Below are 21,391 nucleotides of genomic sequence, written 5' to 3'. Positions count from 1 at the left end.
GTCGGATGCTAGTGAGAAGCTCACGTGAATTCCTAAACCCTTTGGAGTGATTGCTAGTACCGCCCCAAACAAATTGTATTCATTGTAAAAGGAAATGTTGCTCTGATATCATTGCTTCCCCACCCCGGTTGATGATATGTTTAGAATTATTGTTTATGATTTGTTCATACATAGATCTTAAAGTGAGGTCACCCTGTTGGGAAGACATGGATAACTTTAAAACTCGACTTGAAGAACAACATGCTCAGGAAGTGAAGCGCCTCAGATCATATTTCCATCAGCAGTTGAAAGAAACTGAGGAAAGATATACTGCAGAGATAGTCCACTTACAAAGCAGACTCCAAGATGCCAGTGTGGCTTCCGATTGCTTCAGGTACCTATGATTTTGGCTTCCCCCTTTTTTCAACAACAAAAGCTACAACAGAGATCACACAAGCAATTTTGTTCCATAGCTAAAAATGAGTTTGCTCCCGACCACCATTTTGGTTTCTCCTCAAGGATTTCCCCATTTGCAACCATATTGTCTTATAAGCAAAAGAAAATGTGATGGTTTCTTCACCTGTATAGGAACAGTGAACAGAGACTGCTGTTGGGAGAATGACGGTGCAGGTTGCCCCCACCACTTCAGACCATGGTTTCTGAATGATTTGTGAAGGGGTGTGTGCCATGACGTGGTTTGTAGAACAAAAGTTTTGCAGGCAGAAAGTCCCAGTTCAGTCTCTGGCATCTCCTGTCTGAAACTCTGCAACCCTTCAATACTACTGCTGAGGACTTGGAAACAACTGGAATCAGATAAACCCAAACTCTGAAAAGTAAATCTTTCCAGTCTAAGATGCACTCAATATCATATTACTATGGTTATTATTTTAAATTTCTTGCCCACCCTTCATCATGAGGTCCTACAGGCCAGGTTACAATTTAAAACTATGATATTCAAATCAGTTTCTAGTAGATTAGGAATAGAATTCCCGGGGTCCAGGAACATCCTATTCAGGGAAACTACAGGGACATAGAACACTGTTGAACACCAAGGCAGAACATTAGTACATCAAATTCAATGTTGTGCAATGCAAATTGAACACAAATTGTTGTAGCCTGCCCTGTGGGACCTCATGGTGAAGGATGGGTAAGAAATTTAAAATAATGATGATGATGATAGTAATAATAATATGATATTGAAAGTCTGGGTTTATCTGACTCCACTTGTTTTCAAATCCTCAGCAGTGGTATTGCTTAGCCTGAGAATCAAGAAGGTACAAGAACATGAGGGAGATAGTCATGGTTTCCCTGCTCCACAAAACAGCTGATAACCAGAACAAGTACAATGCCATTACTATCATTGTTGCATGTTGATCATAGAGAACAGGAGCACTGGGGGAAATTTAAATATCACTCCTACCCAGACTCTGAGCCTTTAAGAACTGCAGAGTGATAATGAATGAGGCATGAGAGAGATCATCTGCTGCAGGGTGAGTCCTGGCCCTGGGGAAATTGAAAACACCTGGTTTCCAGCTTCCGCAGGATCTAGAGAAACAGCAGGAACATAAAAGCACAAGGGATGGGGCTGAATATCAACAACAAACACCAGTCCCTCCCTCGTGTGTCTTTGCTGCTTGAGCACTAAAGAGCTGTGGCAGAGAGTGTGGATGTGAGAGATCATCTGCAAAGCAGAATGCAGCAGTTGGGATAGCAGGGAAAACCTTCATACTATCAAGCCCCTGGTCTTCTCTAGGTGCTGCAGTATGAGACAAGGATGAGAGTACCATGTACTATTTTAGCATGAAGGGAGGAGACGAGGCAAATATACTAGGGGGAATCGGTTTGGTTAACTGGAGGCACCCTGACAAGCATGAGAGCAGCTTGTTTATCAGGTCCCAACCAGTGTGCGTTTAGGTTTTGGAAACTCCCAGACTTGATACAGATCACCCTTCTGCTATCTTTCAGTGAAATTGTTTAGATACCTCTGACATTTATGTTCTATAGTTGTAAGAAATATGGCTGCCTTTTCAAGTACAGTCGTACCTTGGAAGTCAAATGGAATGTGTTCTGGAAGTCCGTTTGACTTCCAAAACGTTTGGAAACCAAATTGTTCCTGCAGCCAATCAGAAGCCACTGAAGCCCCGTCGGATGTTCGGCTTCCGAAAATAGTTTGCAAACCGCAACAGTCACTTCCGGGTTTGCAGCGTTCAGGAGCCAAAATGTTCGAGAACTCAGCTGTTTGAAAACCAAGGTACGACTGTACTTGCCACTTTTGAGAAACAATGGTGATTATGTTATCTATTAATATTGGATTGCTTTGGAAAGTTTCATTGTATCTGTGACTCTGATGGGTGTTTTCTTTTAACAATGGACACATCTTAGGAGAGGAAATGTCATCTAGTGCTTCACCTTTTAAAAATTTCTTTTTAGTATTTCTGTGGAATCACAGGAAAATGAAGTTAAGCAGAATGGGAAGAACACCAAAAGTAGTCGTCAACAATGTACAGAAAACCCAGAAGAGGTACGGTACTGTAGATTACTCTGGATTTTTTTTCAGCATACTTTTTAGTGTTTACAAATAAGAGATCCTCATCAACATAAACCACACACAAAACTTGTAAACAGATTTCATCTGGGATTAACTGATTTGCAGTGATTGAACTACCTTTAGCATTATTTAAGTAGATTTGGGCTTCTTGAGCAAATGATAACACTGTAAAGTGATTCCATACTTGGTCAGGAGATTCTCCTCACTCTTAACAACTTCTATTTGATTCCGAGATAGAACACTCAGCATGTGTTTCCAAAAGGGTAACGTGCTGTGTTAACTCTGCTGCAGCAAAAAAACAGGGCTTTGTGGTATGGGCTGTTATTACCTACAATATGAGATGCAGGATGAGTCACTGCTGAGCCCCTACAAAAACCTGTGCTTTAGCCAGTAAAAGAGCTGCTATTATATTACTTGTAGAAATCAGTGTTGTATACAACTTTGAAAGTCTATGCCTGGCCATCACCTTGCTTCACGCTGAAGGCATAGTTTATAATATGTACAGTTAACCTTTTAGAATAGTCAAAAGTGATTTTCTTTTTTTAAAAAAAAATCTTTAAAAATGAATACATTTCCTGTTTCTGTTTTTTTTTTTTTTAATGTATATATAGCTCACTAATGACATTGCTGTTACTGAATTTCTGGAAGAACAGTACCAAGAAAAATTACTACAAGAAGTAGCAAAGGTACCATCTTTCTAGGGCAATATATTGGGGCTTAATTCAGAATCATGCGAAAACATGGTTAAGGAAGGTTTACTATAGTTTGGCATGACATCTAAACTGACAGACAGTGTATATAGGCCAACCAGAGAGCCAACTGCCTGCCTGTAAATACAGGAGTGCTGAGCAAACAAGACTGACAAAAGTGTAAAGCATCATTTGTGTGGTAGTTTCAAACAGGGTTGGGGAACTTAAGGCTGGGGGGTGGGTTGTCAAATGAATCCCTTCAAGCCTTTCTATTCCACACTTGAGAGTCTCCCAGGGCCATACCCCTCATCAGTCCTGCACTCTCATCACAGCCTTTTGCCTAGCTTGAATGTCTCCTTGAACTGTGATGCCTCGATGAAGGAAGGAGTGATGGTAGTGGGTGATGGAGTGTAGAAACCTCTGGTGGCTGAAATGTAGCCAACTGTCCAAACGTAAGAGTACCTCCATTACTTCACCCAGATTTGCCTCTGTGTCAGCTGACCACTGGCATGTGATTCCCTGTGCCCCACAAGTTGTCTGTGAGGAAATGCAGCTCATGGTCTTGAAAACTTTCCCCAGACCTGATTCAGACTGTAGTTTGGCTTCTCAACTATGGTTAGCACTGATCATGGTTTGGTATAAACTGAACTGAGTCAAGAAGTACTCCTGTCAGTGCTGTGTGCATTGTGGAATATTTTGAGGAGTACGTCTTGCCTTGTAAGCAAGTCCTTATATAGATTTTGCCCTTTGTACTACTTCAGCATTCCTTTAGTTAATTCCTGTTAACCCATGTATATTTCTGCCATTTATCAAATGTCACAAATGATTAAAAATAAAAATCATTTGTTTTGTTGAATACTTGTTTTAATATGTATAATGCAAGCTTAATTTTACGCTGTCACTGATGGAGGGAATGTATCATACATTGATCTATATGAAAATCTAAAGTAGCTCCTCTCTTTCTCTCACTCTTGATTTGTTATTTATTAAGGTGGTGGTAACCATGAGCGTTGAGTTTGCACAGAAAAATGAACTAGCAAGGATTGCAAATCTAAAGGAAGAAGAAATGTTATCGGTAGTGCCAATAGAAACTCAGCAAGAAAATAATTTCACTAGAAAGGAATGTCTTGAAAAATTCGATAGTGCTTCTCTTCTCATTTCGATGCCTAATTATGAAGAATCCAAATCACTTAGCAGAGAGATCAGTGAAGAATGTGGTGAAATTTCATCACTTGAAGGACAATTTCAACCAGATGTTAAGCCTGCTAAAGCATTTGGGTTACACAACTTTGATTCAACAATCTCTTCCTTAAATGATAGAGAGCTTATGCAGAATTCATCTCTGGTAAATACAATCAAACATATTTCAAAAAAATTACTTTGAAAATCATAATTTGGTGAATTTTCTTTGTTCCCAGTGCATGGTTAGCAAACCACTCATTCTGTTGTGAACAATAATGCTTGAGAATGGGGGTAGGGTGGGTACCCTGTAATTGTGGTGGTTGATATTCAGCTTGTATAGTTCAAACCAGGCTTCCTCAACTTTAGCCCTCTAGATGTTTTTTTTGGCCTACAACTCCCATGATCCCTAGCTAGCAGGACCAGTGGTCAGGGATGCTGGGAATTGTAGTCTTAAAAATCTGGAGGGCCAAGGTTGAGGAAGCCTGGTTCAAACAAAATAATGCAAAAAAGGACATAAAAGACTAAAAGTCCACTAAGGTTGCAATCCTGCATGCTTATTTTGGAGTAAGTTTTCTTGAACTTGATGGTGCTTACTTTGAGTATATATCTATAGGACTGCACTGTAAATAACATTTTATTACCATAAATGTTCTTATTAGCAAAGCATGGCTTTAAACTTCTTGAGCTTTAAAATCTGATGTTGGTGGTACACAGGTAATGTAAGGTACATCTATGTAAGATAAAAAATTTACTTCATGGAACTCATGCCATTTTTAATACTTGCCAACAAAAATTACAGATTCAAAATGAAGTTTCAACCTCCAGCATAGTATCTTCAAGTCAGAGATCATTGTATGAAGAGCGTTTGGAAGATATGCGTCAAGAGCTTGTCCGTCAGCATCAGGAACATCAGCAGGCAACAGAAATATTGAAACAGGGTCACATGAAACAGATGGAGCTGCAGAAAGAAAACCAAGAGATCCTCCTAGCAGAGCTTGATAGGCTTAAAGTGCAGTTAGCAGAGGTAATGTGAGCCCTGAGACAGGAAAGATCTGGAAATATGGGCAAAAAAACCCTTCCCCTGCCCATGGTTTTCTATAAGACTTATGACATGCACAAACAGATGCATATTGTCGAAATAAATTTAAAAATTGCCCAGTAGAACCTTAGAGACCAACTAAGTTTGTTCTGGGTATAAGCTTTTGTGTGCATGCATACTTCTTCAGATGGTATCTAAAGAATATGCTACTGGACAATTTTTTAATTTATTTCGACTGCTTCAGACCAACACGGCTACCTACCTGAATCTAGATGCATATTGTGTGAAGGATACATTTTTCACTTGTTTGGCTTGAAATTTCCTTTATTACTTAAAAAAAAAAATACAGATACATTGAGTAGCTTTCTTGTCACTACCAATGCGGTATTGGCAATTCTCATAAACTCAAAGAGCCTTGGGGATATTTCATGAATTGAACAGTGGTCCTTGCCTTTTACAAGCATCAGTTTTGCTGCTGCTGCTGCTGCTGCTGCTGCACTGTACTGAACCTAAGTCATGATTTGGCTTAGTTTGTCGTCCGAATACAGGCTCATGGTTTAGCTCTCTCTAGGCAACCCGTGAACAGAAATTCAATAGATGTCTTTGATATGAGAATGAAAAGGTTCTACATTTTGCCTGAGATTAAATAATACCACCCCATAAAGAATGCAGATAAAGGGGTGTTTGTGTCAATCTTATGGCGGAATTGATTAAGCAGTATAAATACATTTTGTTTGCCAATATATGTTAAAAGCTCTGTGTATGTACAGAGAGAGAGAGAGAGAGAGAGAGAGAGAAAGCAAGCAAGAGATATTCTATCCAGACTTGCGTTCAGTGAAGTTTTATTTGCATAGAGGAAGGGGAGCTGGGTTCCCCCCGCCCCAATTTCTCCTTTGCCCTTGCAGCCACGTGGAAAGCTATTCCAGAGGGCTACGGAACCCTCAAGAATAGCATAGAAGGTGGATGCAAGGGAAAGGAATACAGTGGTACCTCGGGTTAAGTACTTAATTTGTTCTGGAGGTCCGTTCTTAACCTGAAACTGTTCTTAACCTGAAGCACCGCTTTAGCTAATAGGGCCTCCTGCTGCTGCCGCACCGCCGGAGCACGATTTCTGTTCTCATCCTGAAGCAAAGTTCTTAACCTGAGGTACTATTTCTGGGTTAGCGGAGTCTGTAACCTGAAGCGTATGTAACCCGAGGTACCACTGTAATGGGCAAAAATCACTGTGGTCCTCCTGCAACTGAGAGCACCTGCTGGGTCTCCATTCTTTCCATGAATGTAAGTCCAGAGCCAACCCATATACACATAAAAATATTTTTGTGTGTGTACGCGTGCGCGCACACTCACACTAACTACTGAACTGTTTATCTTAGTGTCCTAATTTTAGACTGGGTTTTCTCTTTAATCCTGTGACCAAAGTGAACAGAATTTTTAACGGTGTCATATCTGGGACCCAGCCTTACGATTGTCAGATACAGTATATATCTGATTCCTTTTGTGGTATTTCTAATATGTTAGTGGTGTGCTCTTCTTTTTTTTTTTTTTTAGAGTGACACACTGGATAGTGAAAGCATCATCACAGAAAGAGAACAAATGCTTTTAGAGGAACTAGAAGCACTAAAGGAGCAACTCCTGCCAGGGAGAGAGAAGCTACCCCGTGAGCTAAAAAACAGTGGTACTCAGACACAGGTAGTGAAGACTCTGGCTGTCTTTAGAAGCTGCGGAATGCAAATGAAGTAGCCTTGCTATTGTTGCTCTTTTCAGCACAGGACATTTTCCTATTAGGTGTCATATTTACTTAAATGGGGTTTGATTAAACAAGAAGGTGGGGCATAGGCAGCTGACATGATATTGAAAGCAGACTCTAATTTTAATGTTGCTGTAGTAACGCCCAACAAGGAACTAAGAAACTGTTTACTTAGCACAACAAACTTGATTCTTATAGGCTGTGACTAAACTATTTCAATCTGTAGCTTGAGGTATCTGATAACAGGATAGTTAACTATTACTTAAATCTATATAAAGCTTGTGGATTATGGTGTGGGGTTTTTCCCCCCTCCCAATTTTTATAACATGACTGTGAAGCAGAAAAGCGTGCTGATTCCAATATGACGGGATTTTTGTATCTTTTTTCCTCTCTGCCATTGCCAAAACTTACCCAGAGTGAAAATGTAAGTCAGAATGAATCCAAAGAGAATATTGGTGAAGGTGAAGATGAAGGAAAGCATGAAGAAACTTCTCCGGATATCCTTTCCAAAGAAAGGTATGCTGTTAAGAAGACTGAGATATTTCAGCCTGAGAAACTTTATGCTAACAGCTGGAAGAAATTACATAACTTTGAGGCTGATAGGTCAATGTCAATGATATGTTAGTACTTTGCTAGCAGTCAAGCTATGTAATGTGATGACAGATCTGTAGATGTTTTCATCTCAAGGCATTGCTTGACTAAAATGAGCCTGGATTGGATCCTTGTCTCTTTTTACTTTGAATGCTTACACATTAAAAACTCAGGGTGAGGTGTTAAAATTTAATTACTGAATTAAATAAGTAGCCGTATTATCACTGGAATTTGTAGTGATCGTTAGTGCCTTGTGCCACATCTATGGCTGTGTTCTGTATGCGAAACTGATTTGTCCATATGCATTAAGCTCCATGATATCATTATACCTTTATTCTAACTTACATTTTACAGTTTGGTTTTTCGTAATAGTGATTTTTGTGGTTGACAGATACAAGCTGTGTGATTACAATAAAAAGAACCTTGTAATGTCGCTTGTGGTTTTCTCTGCACGATTCTCAAAGTGGTTTAAAAGTCAACCCCTCTTCCCGAGGAACTCTCAGAACCCTTAAACTACAGTTGTCATGGTTCTTTAGGAGAAGCTGGGACTATTTAAAGTGGTGTAATGTTACTTTAAATGTATAGTGCAGATGGGGCCTTGGTTCTGAGCAAACATGTCCCCAAAGGTGCCCCAGAAATCTCTTAAACGTGCATAAGTTGGTGCTCAAAAGATCAGTTCTATGCATGATTATTTGGGGTAGGCTCCATTTAACATAGGGGAACTTAATATACACAGGATCAAGCAACAGAAAAGATTTTTTTTTTTTTATCCATCAAAATACTGTAAGAGCCCTCCTGGATCAGATCAAAGTTTCATCTCATCCAACATCCTGTTATCATTGGGAGTTGGAACCATTGAGTATGCTAGTAAACCCCTTTGCTTATTGTGCTACCTGGGGGAGTCATTTAGTTCTGATGTTCCCTTATCCATGGCTTTGAGTCATTAACTTTATTCATGTGGCAGTAAGTGGTATTTGGTTCAGTTTGAGTTAATGCGCCAGTCACTCAACTTTCTACCGTTTGTTGCTTATTTGGATTTCGTTAAGTTTTGTCTGCATCTTTAAACCCTGCATCCAATATTTCTGTTACCGTTGTGTAACATGTAATTCTCAACGCACCAATTTTGATTGAGTTCGCTTTCCATTTTCTGTTTCCAGATGTGCCTTGCAGAAAGCCAATAACAGACTGCTGAAGATTCTGTTGGAAGTTGTGAAGACTACTGTAGCTGTAGAAGAAACAATTGGCCGCCATGTTGTAGGACTTCTGGATCGCTCATCTAAATGTCAGTTGCCTTTTAAAAGTCTTGCATGGGAGACCAGAGCTGAGGATTCCACAAAACCAAGCATCTGTGTGGCATACGAAGCAGGTACTTGCAATGAGGCCATGCTCTCTGTTGCTTTTATGTGGAAGCTATTCAGAATCTGTACTGCCAACAACAGGTGTGTTAAGGGAACTCTAAAATTTGGCTCTAAAACTAATTCTGTAATAAGAAACCTACAACTGAGTTTGGATTTATATAGTTTAGGGCTTTAATTTTAATTGGATCTTTTCCATGGAATGGAGTGGGCTCCATGATGCCATTGGTTCCATGGGATGTAAATTTCTAAGAACTTAATAGTATCTTGCTGGTTCAGGCCAGTAGTCCATCTCTTCCAGTATCTTCTTCTCACAATGGCCAGCCAGAAGCCTGTGGGAAATCCACAACAGGATCCAAACACAAGAGCATTCTCCCCTTCTGTGGTTTCCAGCAGCTGGTATTCAGAAGCATCACTGCCACCAACTGGGGATGTAGAACACAGCTCTATGTTGAAGGATGTGCTTTTGTAGGTCCCAGATAAAGACAGGGAGCTGGATAAACAAAACCCACTACCCCGCTGTGAGAATATTGATATTTGGCTGAAAGTGTGTGTGTGTGTGTGTGTGTGTGTGTGTTTGAAGTAGTGTGCTTGAACAATATGTTGATTGATGCTCAACATTTTTAATTCTGCAGCAGGTAATTAACTGTAATCAGGCAACAACTACATCTTAGTACAAGCTTGATGACAACTCCAATGAAATTCCCTTATTCCGAATAGGATTCCTTGCAAGAAAAGGGGAAAGTTGGCAGCTATGTGTCTCTTCTGTAAGCAGCAGCAATCTCAAAGTTTGTGCAGAGAGCTTCATTTGCTCAGCTTATTTTCAAGTAGACAGGACATTATGTTCAGCCGTTAATATGGCAACCTGGCTTATCAGTTTCCTGACCTATTCCATTCCATTGTAAAGATGATATTTCTGCATCAGTGAGGATCTATACATACCGGTACTTCTGTGTTGCATTAGCAATAAATAAATAAGTAAAATAGAAAACTGAATGTATATTTAGGCATCAGATGATTATTCATTTCTGATTACCAGTGCTTGAAACTAGATGCTGAAGCAGATTTCCAGACCTTAGTTAAAGAAATCTGGCTGCATTGATGGCTAATTTTAGACATAACACTAAATGCTAGTTAACAAAACCATGGAAGAAAAGGAATAATTTGTGCAGAAGAGTGAGTGTTCCAGGTCATAGCACACTCCCAGTCTCTTAACCATAATTAACAATACTGCAACCAGATGAGACCGTAGTAATGGCTAATCAGACAGTCAAAATAAAACAAGCACACACATTACCAGAAGATGGGAGCACCAGTAGGTCTTAGAACTTTAGAACATGTATCCTTGTCTATATTTACTATGGTACTGTAAACATACAGAGATTGGGAGTTCATGTTAAGCAATAGAGTATCCTTTGTTACACTTCAGCATTAAAATGTCTTGTGTGAGCATTGTCAGAGATGGAACACTGTAATATGTTGACCAGCGGTCTTACCTCATTCTTAGGTTTACATTATGAGTGCTTTTACAGGGCCACTAAGGAAATGTTCCTACCTACATTATTACTGAAATAAAGTGAAGTTTGTTGAAAAAATGCTTCTGGAAATGAACTGGCATGCTTGGCTGCTGAATATTGAAGCTAAAACGTCTTAAAATTTTAATTAAATGTTTTCTATGTAACTCATGCCGATGAGATTTACAAATTACAGTGAAATAGGACTTATGAAAAATGCCAATGAAGCAATTCCCAGAGGTTTTTCCCCTATTTAATAGCCTTTTTAAAAGCCTGGGACTGCTGTGGAATAGGTAGACTGGAGGTTGCCAGCTAAATGTATGAATCTTACTCCTGAGGTATCAGCAGTCCTCTTGAAGTTTAGGTGTTTGCAAATTGCTTTGGGGTTCTCTTGTTGTTAACACTATCTCTGTTCTATGGCATTTCTACATTATTTAGTCTTCCTGTGAGAAAGATCATGCTGTCTTTTGCTCTGTTGTTTTTCCTTCTTCTCTCCACTCAGTGTGGTCTGCTTGCTCATGTGGCACAATGGTGATAGGAAATTTGCACGTTGTGCCTGGTTTCCTAGTGGCAGACTGACCTAGTGCCTCTGGGGGTATATCAACAGGGCCACTTGAAAGAGACCAAGAAAGGAGGTGTGGGAAGAGATTGTGTAATCAAGAAGAAAAACTCAAAAGCCTTTTTTAAAAAAAGAAAAAAGATACTAGGACATTGGAAGAGGGTGACATGGAAAGTTTTTCAGAGAAGGCTCTAACACGTTTGTGAGGATTCAGTTTGCATTTTCCTCAAGAACCCTTGGCTGATCAGCTTTCCTTGTACATAGTGTTTGGAGATGGGGTGACTGTGTATTTTTGTTATGATTGGTGTTGCATTGAGAAGAACTGTATATGTTTGGTATGAGAGTTTGAGTAGGTAGATTTAGGCAGATTTAGGTCTGCAAGGTTTTTTTTGGTAGGGTGGGGTTGGGAGGAAGAGTAGGAATCTCTCCATTGTTTATTTTACCTGCCTGTGTCTCTCCCTCCCCTTTTCCTAACCCCATAGCACAAGGGTAGGCAAGGTTTACCTCACTTGGACCGGTTCACTCCAGCAGAGATTACTCCATGGGCCAGATCACGCGATATCCAGCGCCTGCGGAGACGTGATTTATGGCACTGTGGAAGCGAGTCCCCGCACTGTGTTGTGCCAGTTTAGCCCAGCACACGGGGATTTGACGAGCGGGTGGCTTGGTTCAGGGGAGGCTTGAGGGCTGGTTAAACGACCCCCCCCATGGGCTGCTTGTGGCCCATGGGCCTCAGGTTGCCGACCCCTGCCATAGCAGGTCAGCGATGGCTTCCAGCCCACCTCCAAAGCCTCTTAAGTGTGTTGTATTTGTTTCAACCGTTGTTTTGCTTAATTAACCTGACAGGACTCCCCAGCAGATTTCTTACTCTGGGCTGAGGAGCAGAATAGTGTTAAATAGTTTCTACCCACCCCTTTCCTCCGTTGCTTTTCATAGCTACTACTCTAAGGACAATGACTGTGAAACTGCAAAGACTTTGCGGTTCACCTTGTTGGTACCAATGGAAGCTAAAACTCAAAGAGCACAGTGTAAGTAATGCTGAGATTGCGTGCTTGTCTCTAACCAGAAATCACTGCAAACAGATGCTTACGATAACAGAGGAATGAATGGAACATTATCTGAATTTTCAAAAGCAAATTAGTGCTTGAATTGTACAGTCATACCTCGGGTTGAATACACTTCAAGTTGAGCGCGTTCAAGTTGCGTTCCGCGGCAACCCAGAAGTAACGGAGCGCATTACTTCTGGGTTTCGCCGCTTGCGCATGCACAGACGCTCAAAATGACGTCGCGTGCATGCGCAGAAGCGTCGAAAAGCAACGCATGCGTGCATAGACGTGCTGTCGCTAGTTACGTTTGCTTCTAGATGAGAACGGGGCTCCGGAACGGATCCCGTTCGTATCTAGAGGTACCACTATATCTCAGTAGTCTGACTACAGTGGGGAGACTCTTGTGTGAATAAAGAAGAAAATGTTTAGTATTGCTTAGTATGGATGAATGGTTGTTGAAGTTAGTGGAGAAAAAATATTGCTAGCATTTGTTAATAATAATTACTTTTTTTGTGGAAGACAAAATGAATGAACCTGAGACATTTGGGTCTGAAGATTGGGGAAGTATTGCCTAGCAGAAGATAAAACAGCTGGATGTCATCCTAGAGTGAATATTTTTTATTTTTTATGTATATAACTGGCAGAAGGAACATCAGAAGTCCTTTTTATCGATTTTTCTTTTTCCTTTCCCCATTTTTTCTTCTATTCTTTTTTATATCCTTCCTTCTCTCTTTTTTCCTCTTTTGCTTTCCTTGGTGTCCTCTAATCTGGGACATTATTGGAATTATACAAACATGAAGGTGATGGTAGGTTGGTGAATGACCCAGAGTGAGAGGCAGGGAAGGGAAGATCTCCCAAGGTGAGAGACAGGAAGAAGATGGGGAAGCTCCCAGGTGAGAGCTGGGAGGGTCCACCCCTTTCTGTGTAGGACACAGATTTACCTTTGAGAGACAAAATCTGCATTTTCTTTTCTCTTTCTCTTTATTTTCTTTTCCTGTTTTTCTTCTTATTTATGTTAGTTTTTTATTATGTTGTATTATGAAAAAGCCTTAATAAAATCTTATGAGAAATAAAAAAGAATTGTGTCTATGCAGGAGAAAAAGCTAGTTTTAGGATCACTCAGGCAGTATTATGTAGTTAATACCGTATTGGCCCGAATATAAACTGCACCCGAATATAAGCTGCACATTTAAAAGTCAAGGGGGGGGGGGAGAGAAAAAAAGACAATACCCGAATATAAGCTGTTCCCTTCCTAGCCTTGGGGGAGAGGACAGGGAATTACGCGCGGGGCTGGTGCCCCTTTGCTGTGCTCCTGGTGCTGATTGCCCCGTGCTCCTGGCTGCATACTGGATATTTTTTGTAAGGTCACAAATATAAGCCGCACTTTAACTTTTCACGGTCGGAATTTGGGGGGAAAGTGCGGCTTATATTCGGGCCAATATGGTATATTGTTTTACCAAATGATTTTGAAACTGTTTTGTGATTGTTGTTTGACATTACCATAGAGCAGGGATAGGCAACCTGGTACTCCTTCTAGTACCTTGGTAGTACCTTAACTACTGGCCGTGCTTGGTGTGGTTGATGGGAGTTGTAGTACAACAACTTCCAGCCCTGGACTTCCCATATCTCATCTGTGTTGGCCCTCAGTTAGTCATTTGTTGTAATTCTGCTCTTTGGAGCATAGGTAATGTGTGCAGTGAAATACAAGACTATACTTGCCTTCTTAAACTTGTACTAACTTGTCTCAGTATTTAAAAATAAACACTGATGAACCTTGTCATACTGATTTATAGAGTATAGAATTTAATGACATGACATTTTGTTTGCTACCTGTTTCAGCACGAAGGCTTCTAATTTTTATTATAAAAATGAATTGTTCATTCTGTGAGCAGAAAGAGTAAGAGTGCATCATAGTTAAATATAAAGAAATATAAAGAAATCTGCCCCTTCCATTCTCAATATCTTCCTTAATCCTTGGCTCCAATTATGAACCCCGCTTACTATTTGTTTGTATTTTATTTGTTTGTTTGTTTGTTTAACTTGCCCTTTGTCACAAGATCCTAGGGTGAGTTATAACAATTAAATATACAATTATAAAAACAAATAAATCTGTTATAGCCATAAAACAAAAAAGCGAGGAAAATAAACAATTCAAAACAATTTCATATATGCCCTCACCACATGGCTCACTCAGTAGAGCCTGAGACTCTGGATCAGGCACTTCCAAGACATTGCGATCTACTCAAAGTTGTTGAGCTTTTCTTAGGAAGCCAAAGTTGATCGACCAGTAGATCGCAATCGACCTGTTGAGTATGCATGGACTAGATGATCCTCTTGGTGCCTCCCAACTCTACAATTCTATGATACTATAATTCTGTATGAAACAATACAAACTTTTAAAAACAATTCCATGTATGCAAACAGTTAAAATAGTTCCAGTACAACAATTCCATGTATGCAAACAGTTAAAATAGTTCCAGTACAACAATTCCATGTATGCAAACAGTTAAAATAGTTCCAGTACATATACAGACTGGGATCTCCACTTAAAAGGCTTCTTGAAAGAGTATGGTCTTCTGGAGGCACCAAAAGGACAATAGAGACAGGCTGTCTAATATGTAACCTGGGAGGGAGGGGGGCGGATTCCAAAGGGTAGGTGCCATGACACTAAATGAATTTTAAACAAGAATTATGCTAAGGTTTCTCCAATGTGTGAATTATAAATGCACTCTGATTTAATGGTATATTTTTTTAGATTAGAAAAATTGTGTTAGCCATAGTTGGTCTCACCAGATTATTAAGCTTGGTTAAGGAAAAGCAAAAGGCAAGTAAAAGCTTCCAATTCCTCCTGGCCATGTGGGAGTAAAAGAGTCTTATGACTTGACCATGACACTTGTGGTTGGTTTACTGTGATGGACAAACACAGCCAGTATATGTTATAAGAAATGGTTTGGAATATTAAGCTAAATGCTGTTTCCTTAAATTGGCCAACTATGTCAGCTGAACTCGCATAGTTAAAAACATCGGTTCCTATAAAATACCCTCTCAATTTTAAATGGTGTATAGGGCCAAAATACACATTTGGTGATAAATCGAGATAGCACAGCTGACTGGAACTTAGTAAGCAACTCTATATAAGGAATATATCTAAGTCATTCATTCTTTTGGTGTAGTATGTCAACCAAGCTAAAAAAATAAATCCTAGTAGATTTGGGGGTTTAATGTCAGAGATGGTTATATAATCAAGGACTTGCTGTGTCTGCAAATAATTATCTACCACTGTGCTTGCACAATAGTACAGAACTGCATGTGGTATTTATTATACAAGAATGCTATCTGGTCTGGAACTGAAGACTTTTTCAGATAAGACAAAACTCCAATGCAGAAAGTGCCTCCATGTAAAACTAGGACACCCCGAAAGTTGAGCTTTTTTTAGGAAGACCCAAAATTGGGTCAAATGCTAGTAAAAGATAACATATAAGCCATATGCAGGCTACCATGTGTTGTGTTGGTGCACCTACACAAACATTTGCTATGTAACCATATTGTATTTATCCTTAACTATTGAGATTTATTGCATTGCAGATCAATGCAAAATTCTTTGCTCAGGAGCAATCTTAGACTTTCTGAAGCAGCTTACACCGGTGTTGCTGCCTGTTATGTATTCAGTGGTCTGTGTTTGCCTGAGCTTGAGTCTGGACTAAGGATTCTGAGCCCGTGTTCTGATTTGATACAGGATATCCAATCACAGAACAATTCAGGATTTGGGCCTCTGCCATTGGCCCTTAAACTCTGAGTTATGATTCGCAGCTTGGAAGTTTAGACAGCCAATCACAGTGGGAGTGGGAGTGGCCCAAGCATTCATAAATGTATATAAGCAGTTGCTTTGCCCCCGTTGTCAAGTTCTTTTAGTTCAGTAAAGGTTCTTGTTGTTATCACTGTGTTTTGCCTTGTGGGAACCCAACTACACTTCACTGCCTATCTGTTGACTTGAGGAAAACCAGAGTTCCTGAAGATAAAACGTTGGTTCTGAAACATGATAAGCTTTGGTAATTGGCACTTGGGGGAACTAGTTTCTCTTGGTTGCATATTTTCTGACTTCAGTTCCTCCCTCCAATTCTGTTGTTTTGGAAACCATGTGATACACATGTCGAAAAATTCAGGCGTATACAACTTTGTACACATGGATTATGCGCTGTTTCATAGATGGAAATGCTTTGCACGTATGAATGATATCACATCTGAAGCATCACTTATTAGGAATGATTAAGGGACGCGGGGGGCGCTGTGGGTTAAACCACAGAGCCTAAGGCTTGCCGATCAGAAGGTCGGCGGTTCGAATCCCCGCGATGGGGTGAGCTCCTGTTGCTCGGTCCCTGCTCCTGCCAACCTAGCAGTTCGAAAGCACGTCAGAGTGCAAGTAGATAAATAGGTACTGCTCTGGCGGGAAGGTAAACGGCGTTTCCGTGTGCTGCTCTGGTTTGCTAGAAGCGGCTTAGTCATGCTGGCCACATGACCCGGAAGCTGTACGCCGGCTCCCTCGGCCAATAAAGCGAGATGAGCGCTGCAACCCCAGAGTCGGTCACGACTGGACCTAATGGTCAGGGGTCCCTTTACCTTTACCTTTACCTTTAAGCACGAAAAGGTATCTGGAGACAATGGCTGTATGTTGACATAATGCTAGGCCACTATTTAGTGCTACAGAAATGGGTCTGTAAGCTTATCTCAACTCTCAGGGATGAGATTGGAAACTTTTGCTTCTGTTTTCAACTATTTTTTTCTCAACTTGAGACCTGTGCTTAGTGGTTTAGGTTTAAGAAAGAAGCCCAGATCATAAGCCATGGTTTGCAGTTGGTTTGTTTCCTTAATCATAATTAAGATTAACCACAGTTTGTCTAGGTTTGGACAGAATAAGTAAGCATAGTTTGTTGCAAATTGAAGCGAAAACCTTCTGATCTCTTTGCAGCTGTGGTATTTACATAAGCCCTAGTGTTTATGCATGTATCAATACAATAACTTTGGAATACGTCCAAGCCAGGTTAATGTGCCATGACTCTGCTTCCTAAAGGCATGGATGAGTAAGAGGAAAAGAGTAGTGCTGTTAAGATGGCAACAGCATAAAAGTTACTGCACAGGAAGAGAGAAATCTCAAGCTTTTACAAAAATTGTGTGATTAATTAAATCTGCATCGAAATACAAAGAAACGCCCTCTCATATAAAACTAGTTGTTAGGAGTTGCGGATTTAAAACATAAGTCTTTAATCTGAAAAATTGATCTTAAGATGCTATCATATATTTAGCATAATCTGTCACTTCATGCTTTGTTTGGTTTTATGTAACTCACTTAGATGCTTCTTTGAGAGGGTGTGTGAATGAAGGCCTTCTTTTGGACTCTTCAAGGAAGGCTTGCTTTTGGGTGTGGTCAGCAACTATAGATAGGTAAAGAAACAGCCGTCTTCATCACTGGTATAGGGTGAAGCTGTGTGTGTAAGCCAGAGGAAAGTAGACAGAACGTATATGTTGCAAAACTATTCTGAACTCGTGACAGGTAAATAAATTGGAAAGATTAGCGATAGACTAGGATAGACGGAATGGCAAGGGAAAGTTTGGGATTTGGCTATATCTGAGCACCAAACGCAACACAGAAAGGATCATATTTGATAAGGTATGGTCCCCCTATATAACCTATGAAATAGAAGTGACATTAGTGTAAGACGTCCAGCAACTCGTGCTTATTTATGGAGAGCTTATGTCATGGACTGCTGAAACCTTCATGATGCATTCAATGATTCAGTTATTTTACAGTGTCCCTGTTCAGCTTTTCCTTTGTGAATGATAAAAGCTTGTAACACCCCACAGGTTTCATTGGAATTGGTGTTATTCTACTACAAATTAGCTAAATATTCTATAAAAAAGAAAGAGTAGAGTAGTTGGCCATCCGACATGCATTATTCAGGTTTAATGTTTGTTAGTGCAGTAGATTAGACTGTGCATTATTAACAGTTAGGAATGGAAGGTAGCTTCTGGTGTTGAACCACCTAAAATGGCATCCTTCACTCACAGCTTCTGTGAACTAACAGCCAGAATCAAACTGCAAAGGTGTGGAGGAGTGGGAAGTTGTTTTAGGTCTGTTGTCATGCTGACACTTTCCCTGTTCACACCAAGGCATTCGCCCCACTGTTGCTATTCAACCTCCACTTGCATCGACTTGCCAGAAACTGAGGCAAAGTCTACATCTCAGCCCCATAAGTATAGCCTGAGGTGAACCAAAGAAAATAATTCTTCCCTCTGTGTTGGCACCACTGTGTGGTACCAGATGGAGGAACAAGTATGATTGTATGAGCTCTTGGCCAGAGATGAGCATCCCACCATTAGCTCAGCTTCCATTAGGACAGGGCATAAACGGGTCCCATGTAATCACAGGAGCTGCCCCCCCCCCCATACAAATTGTCACAGTCTTAGAGCTGTTTGGTTAATAAATAGCTAGAGCCAACACAAGGCTTTAGAAAAGTAACTTCAAAATATTTGTAATCCTTTCACAGCCCCTCAGCCACTGGAATACACAAGGGAGATTTACTTCATAATTGTATGTATGAACACTTGAAAAAACATGAGCTGCTTAAAACAAAGGCTAAGTCAGCACAAAACCTGCTGATTTGATGCATGAAAACCTCATAGACCTTAAGAAGTTCAAATGTTCTTGCACATCTGTGTAATTCTATGAAAATAGCATCCTGTATTCTAAAGTAGCTTACTGAAGCACAATACATCCAGCCATACAAGCTCAGCAAAAATTTCCTGTCAGGACTTAGATTATAGGGTATGGTAGATTAATGTGAACTACATGCATTTTCCCTGCGAGGATAAGTTTAAAGGTTTTTTTTTAGTTAACAACAGTTTTAAAATCTCATGTTACTTAAGGGGGGTTAGAAAAGCAAGCAAACCTACAGCCTGCAACCTAAATGACCAAGGGTGCATTTCTGTTTCCATGAAAAGCATGATATAGCTGGAAGACAAGAGTTAAACTGGCAACGGAGTCAGCTTTGCTGAACTGCATGGCACTGCTAGACTCTTAACCCACAGCCATTCCTCAGGTCTACAGATACTTGATGCACCTTCTGAAGTTAATGCCCTACCCAGAAGGACTAATAGTGAGGACGCATGGCCAAAGCTGCAAGCTTGGGTGTCCTATTTCCTGGGTCAAAGGGGGCATTGTGCAATGGCATGCAGTGTAATGAAGTTGTGGATTGGGCCAGAGTAATATATACCCATTGGACTTTGCACATAGCTTAGAATACGCAGTAACTAATATATCTTTATAATTGACTGTATCTTTTCTGTAGCTCTGCTTACTGTACTCCAGGTTCTTATTTGTCAGAAGCTAAGCAGGGTCTCTTACCTGGTCAGTACTTAAAGATGGGTGAACTTCAAAGAGCATCCGTTGCGTCCGTAAGTGGTGTCGGTGGCTCAGTACGGGGTTATGCTTCCCCCGACTCAGCCTTAACCAATGTATTAACATTGACCAAACAGTATCCTGGATGTGCATCTCAAAGGTCCTTTCTACTCTGAGGATATTAAAGCTCCTGCAGTAAATACGCTTTGACACCAGGAGGCCCTTCACCTCCTGATGGAATAGTAACACTTTGCATATTGTAAAAAGGGTGAGCGGTTAAGTCTGTAGAAAGTTTTTGTTTTTGTTTTTTTTAAGAAGGGTTTGGAAAGTTTTTAAACTCTTCCTTTCTCCAAATCCATCCTAAATGTTGCGCAATGAGTTGGCCGAAAACATTTGCCAGCAAATCCCTAAGGGAACTGCACGCTGATGGCTCTGAGTTTGAATCCTGCAGGGCATGTAAAGTGCTTTGACATCCTGTGCAGATGAAAGGTGCCATGTGAATGTAAACTTGACACTCATCCAGCTATTCATTCCATTCATATAAAAACTATGTTATTTTATTTTTGTTCATGGAGTGTTGCAGTTTTACGGAATTTTACGTTGGCCTTACGAAAACTATAAAAGGAGATATGTAACAGTAATTCATATTAAGGAAAATATTTCATGGATGTTATAAAAAGTGGTACACCAAGGCTCTGAAAGCCTAAGCAAGATGTGTTGGTGGTGCCTACTTCAGTTCATACTGAGTAGTTCACCAAAGAGGAAAGGGCACTATAAAATTATTCCTATATAGACCTCTTGCCATGGTCCTGATTCAGACAGAGCTGAGAAAACTGCAGTCCTTAAAGGCCTGAGAGAGTGTGCCTGTGCGTTCCCTTCTTGTCTCTTCCTACCCAGCTGCCTCCAGTTCTTCTTTTAATGACAGGTTCACATTGCAACCTAATGGAGAAATTGTGCTTTAGTCTTTGACTATTATTGATGACGTGAAATCATAGTTTATTAATTTAAGATGACTCTTACATCTGAACCAGGACTTCCTTTTTGCTGCTTTGGACATGAAAGCTCTTGCAAAACTGCTGCTGCTGGCTTCATTACTGACAGTGGATTTTAATTTTAAACTGGAAAATACTGATCAAAACTGAGATCCGAGTAAAAGGCAACACTGGGTAAATACAGAGGCAGGGTGCTGTTTTGTTTTGTTTTAATTTACCCTAGTGGTGGAGACAATGTATTTCGTTTGCTGGGAAATCTAAGAGAGTAGACTTCCCAGGAGGAGACTTAAGGAGAGATAAAGTTGGCCCCAAGCAGGCCAGTTGAGAGCAGGAATAATTTTTCCCCAACCCATATATCCCTCCATAGAATTGCAGCCCGCTTGGTATATCTTTTTAAACAAACAAACAAACAAATGCAAAAACAAACCCTGATGTCGACATGAATAGTTCCCTGATTTAATTGCCCAATAGTAATTTATTAAGGGCATAATCTGAATGTTATGGCTCAAAGTGGTACTGAAGTGCAGTCTGCTTACATTCTATATGCTTGCAATGTGCAGCTGCTTATTCCAAACTGGGACACACTAACAGAAGCCAATAAGATTAGTTTCCAGTCACGTACCCGCTATAAGAGGAATAGACTATAGCATGCTACAAAAATATTTTTCTTCTGTTAGTATCTCCTTTTCTATTGCCTGTTTCTGCTTGCTAACATTCTCTCTACCTTATTTGTGTAACTTTTAGTGCAAAATGTATT

The 21,391-nt window shown here is 40.2% G+C and overlaps 1 protein-coding gene across 13 annotated transcripts in view; it reads left to right on the top strand.

The window, feature by feature from the left end:
• Window positions 1–21,391, top strand: part of AKAP9 (A-kinase anchoring protein 9) — a 109,492-nt gene that overhangs the window by 44,107 nt on the left and 43,994 nt on the right. For 11 of the 13 annotated variants that reach the window (XM_081163107.1, XM_081163118.1, XM_081163115.1 and 8 more), the window contains 8 exons: window positions 175–373; window positions 2,410–2,500; window positions 3,139–3,213; window positions 4,208–4,561; window positions 5,198–5,422; window positions 6,986–7,126; window positions 7,600–7,700; window positions 8,933–9,141. In XM_081163107.1, coding sequence (XP_081019233.1) covers window positions 175–373; window positions 2,410–2,500; window positions 3,139–3,213; window positions 4,208–4,561; window positions 5,198–5,422; window positions 6,986–7,126; window positions 7,600–7,700; window positions 8,933–9,141 — 1,395 coding nt within the window. The remainder of the gene's footprint in view (window positions 1–174; window positions 374–2,409; window positions 2,501–3,138; window positions 3,214–4,207; window positions 4,562–5,197; window positions 5,423–6,985; window positions 7,127–7,599; window positions 7,701–8,932; window positions 9,142–21,391) is intronic. The other 2 variants (XM_081163116.1, XM_081163108.1) reach the window with 2 other exon arrangements.

Source organism: Podarcis bocagei (assembly GCF_964188305.1).
Source record: "Podarcis bocagei genome assembly, chromosome: 12".
NCBI lineage: Eukaryota > Metazoa > Chordata > Lepidosauria > Squamata > Lacertidae > Podarcis > Podarcis bocagei.
The sequence above is the reverse complement of the archived record's forward strand: the minus strand, read 5'-3'. Positions and strand labels throughout refer to the sequence as shown.